At 42.9% G+C, this 2,500-nt stretch overlaps 1 protein-coding gene across 1 annotated transcript in view; it reads right to left on the bottom strand.

Annotated features, from left to right (window-relative positions):
* LOC113807186 (telomerase-binding protein EST1A) overlaps nucleotides 1-2,500 on the bottom strand; it is an 18,352-nt gene that overhangs the window by 11,134 nt on the left and 4,718 nt on the right. The window contains exons 2-4 of the mRNA XM_027358402.2: nucleotides 455-2,500; nucleotides 140-218; nucleotides 1-47 (exon numbers count right to left, since the gene is read on the bottom strand). The exon at nucleotides 1-47 is cut by the window's left edge and continues 64 nt beyond it; the exon at nucleotides 455-2,500 is cut by the window's right edge and continues 665 nt beyond it. Of these exons, the coding sequence (XP_027214203.2) occupies nucleotides 1-47; nucleotides 140-218; nucleotides 455-2,500 (2,172 nt within the window). The remainder of the gene's footprint in view (nucleotides 48-139; nucleotides 219-454) is intronic.

The raw sequence follows: 2,500 nt of genomic DNA, 5'->3' as shown, positions 1-2,500 counted from the left end.
GCAGTGAGAGAGCGCACATAGTAATACACAACATCTAGGGGCCTTTTCTGTGGGTGGGGAGAAAATAGTGATGTTGAATGAATCTCAAAAGTTCAACCATATAATCACTCCAGGGATATGATTAAAATAATAGTCCTACCTGGTTAACAGCAATAATGGCCAGCTGGTTAAACGGACGGCCATTTCTCGGGTGAACTTGGAGAGCCATCTGGTACCATCTGGAACACAATTAGATTTTAGTGCCTGGGATATAATACAAAATGAAAACATAATATTTGGATATCATTATTACCTCCCTTTTACTGCTATTTGATATTTGTGTATGAAAAAAAATTCTATTTGTCAAAATTATAATCAATTATAATAATATACTGATGTTTTATCACACATGCATAAACACAAAACCACATCTCCATAAACTTTAGCAAAACCTATACATTACCTATATACTTACTTCTTTGCCAATGCATAATTGGGAGTGGAATTATACTGCTCTCTGTATCGTGCTAAATCACCCAGTGAGAGAAGTATTTTCTGGGCAGACATCAATGCGAGCCGCACCCTGCCTCTTGTCACAGAGTTTGAGGTTCCTCCCTCTTCCAAGTGTTCCTCCAGTGTGAAATTGTATTCCCTTTGCAGAGCTTCCAGTAAGTCTTGTAAGTATTTATGGCCCTCTTCAACAAGCATCATCAGTGTAGCCAGACTGCGATCCTTTAATCCTGGCTCCCTGCTGATGTATTCCCTTAGTTTCTCAATTATCACGTAATACAGCGTCTTCCACAGGTTCCCCTCAATGTTCTTCTCCTGGCAGATCCGGATGTCAGTCACTAATAGCTGCTTGTAACAAACTTGGAGGTGAAGCCTGATGTCCATTATCCGTCGAAATTCAAAGGGAAGTTGATTGCTGCTTACATAATAATTGATGTCCATTTCTCCTTTCTGGATGTTGTACAGAAGTGATGGGTCCACTTTTGGACTTTGGCCCTCGATCACATATTCACTTAGCTGGTTGTTATGTGCAGGGACAGACCCATGCGCGTTGTCCCCTGCACCCTTTGCCACCTCACGTTGCACTTCACGGGACGGAGGCATGTCACGAGCACTAGGTACAACAGGTACAGGTTTGCTAGGATTATTTGGGTTGTATAAATGTTTCTGCACTACAGGTGTTGATGACCTAAGATGGTGAGAAGAGGAGGAGACCACTTCCTGTCCATCATTGTTTGAATTATGGGATGGCAGCTGTATGAGTCCCCTGCGCCCAGGGCTTTCGGTTCTCCTATGGGGATCCTCCCCCTCTGACCTTTGACTCTCTCGCTTGGACTTCCAATCTGGCTTCTCAGTCCATGTGGCGGGTGATTCGTCTCCTTGCTGATTACACCACACTGTATCATTATCCACCTCCGTTCCCCAATCATCCTCAGGTACATCAACAAATATCATGGGATCTGCATCTTCTTTTTCAAACTTGTCAGTATGAGCACTACCTACACTCTTCCCATACCAGCCAGACTTTGCTGTGAAATCAGAGTCTTGCAAAAAGGCCGTGTCATCTCCTTTGAGTTCTTGAGCCAAATGATACTTGTTTCCCTTCTCATTTCGCTTCAAGTCACTTTCCTGTCTGATGTACGCCGTTCTTTCTTGGCTATTCTTATTAACAGTGACTTCTATCTTGAGATCTCCATGACTTGCCACCTGCCTGCCTTGAGCCGAGGGTTTTCCACCCATGCGATTCTTTCTGTTCTCTCTTGCACTTGCATAGCTCTTTGCTTTCCCAGTTTTCTCAATTTGATCTTGTCCCTTGCCAACACTTTTTAAGGCCAACTCATCGACTTTGTTAGCTAAAGCCTGAACTGATATTTGATTGCTGTCATCACCATTATCTTCATATCCCATGAAACTTTCAAACTCTAAGTCAAGTTTATCATGGAACTTCTGGGAAACTTTCTCATAACCATCATTCCCTTCCCTGTCTCTTCCTCTTCCTGACTTCTTTGCATTCTCAAAGTTCTTTTCTCTCCTTCTTTGCTTGATGGAAGCAGATCTTACATGTTCTTTTGATTTCCAAGACCCTTTTTCGTTAGCATTTTCTGGGTACTCCACAAAAGTCCCTCTGTGTTTGGCATCCACCTGCCTCGAATAATCAGATTTTTTTTCAGGTGCTCTTCCCAACTGCACTCTCGCTCCACTTGCTCCCTTATTTAGGCACAAATCATCCTTTTCTCCAATTCTTTCGTTTTTCAATGCACCATCTCTCCTGACCTTTTCATTTTGTATATTTGCCCCAGAGGGAACTTTCTTCTCTTCCCTGTGACTAGAAACTTTTTCTTGAGACTTCTCTTCTTTCTGCTTCACCTGGTATTCCAAGCCAGCATTACTCCCTGTGCCCTTTTCCTTCTCTGACCCCATCCTTGCATTCTGGTGTCCTGCTTCTTTCTTTGGCAGCCTTTTTTCATCACAGTTTGCATCTATGGTATCAAGTTTCTGGTGACCAACTTCT

The sequence above is a fragment of the Penaeus vannamei genome, chromosome 15 (genome assembly GCF_042767895.1).
Source record: "Penaeus vannamei isolate JL-2024 chromosome 15, ASM4276789v1, whole genome shotgun sequence".
Taxonomy (NCBI): domain Eukaryota; kingdom Metazoa; phylum Arthropoda; class Malacostraca; order Decapoda; family Penaeidae; genus Penaeus; species Penaeus vannamei.
The sequence above is the reverse complement of the archived record's forward strand: the minus strand, read 5'-3'. Positions and strand labels throughout refer to the sequence as shown.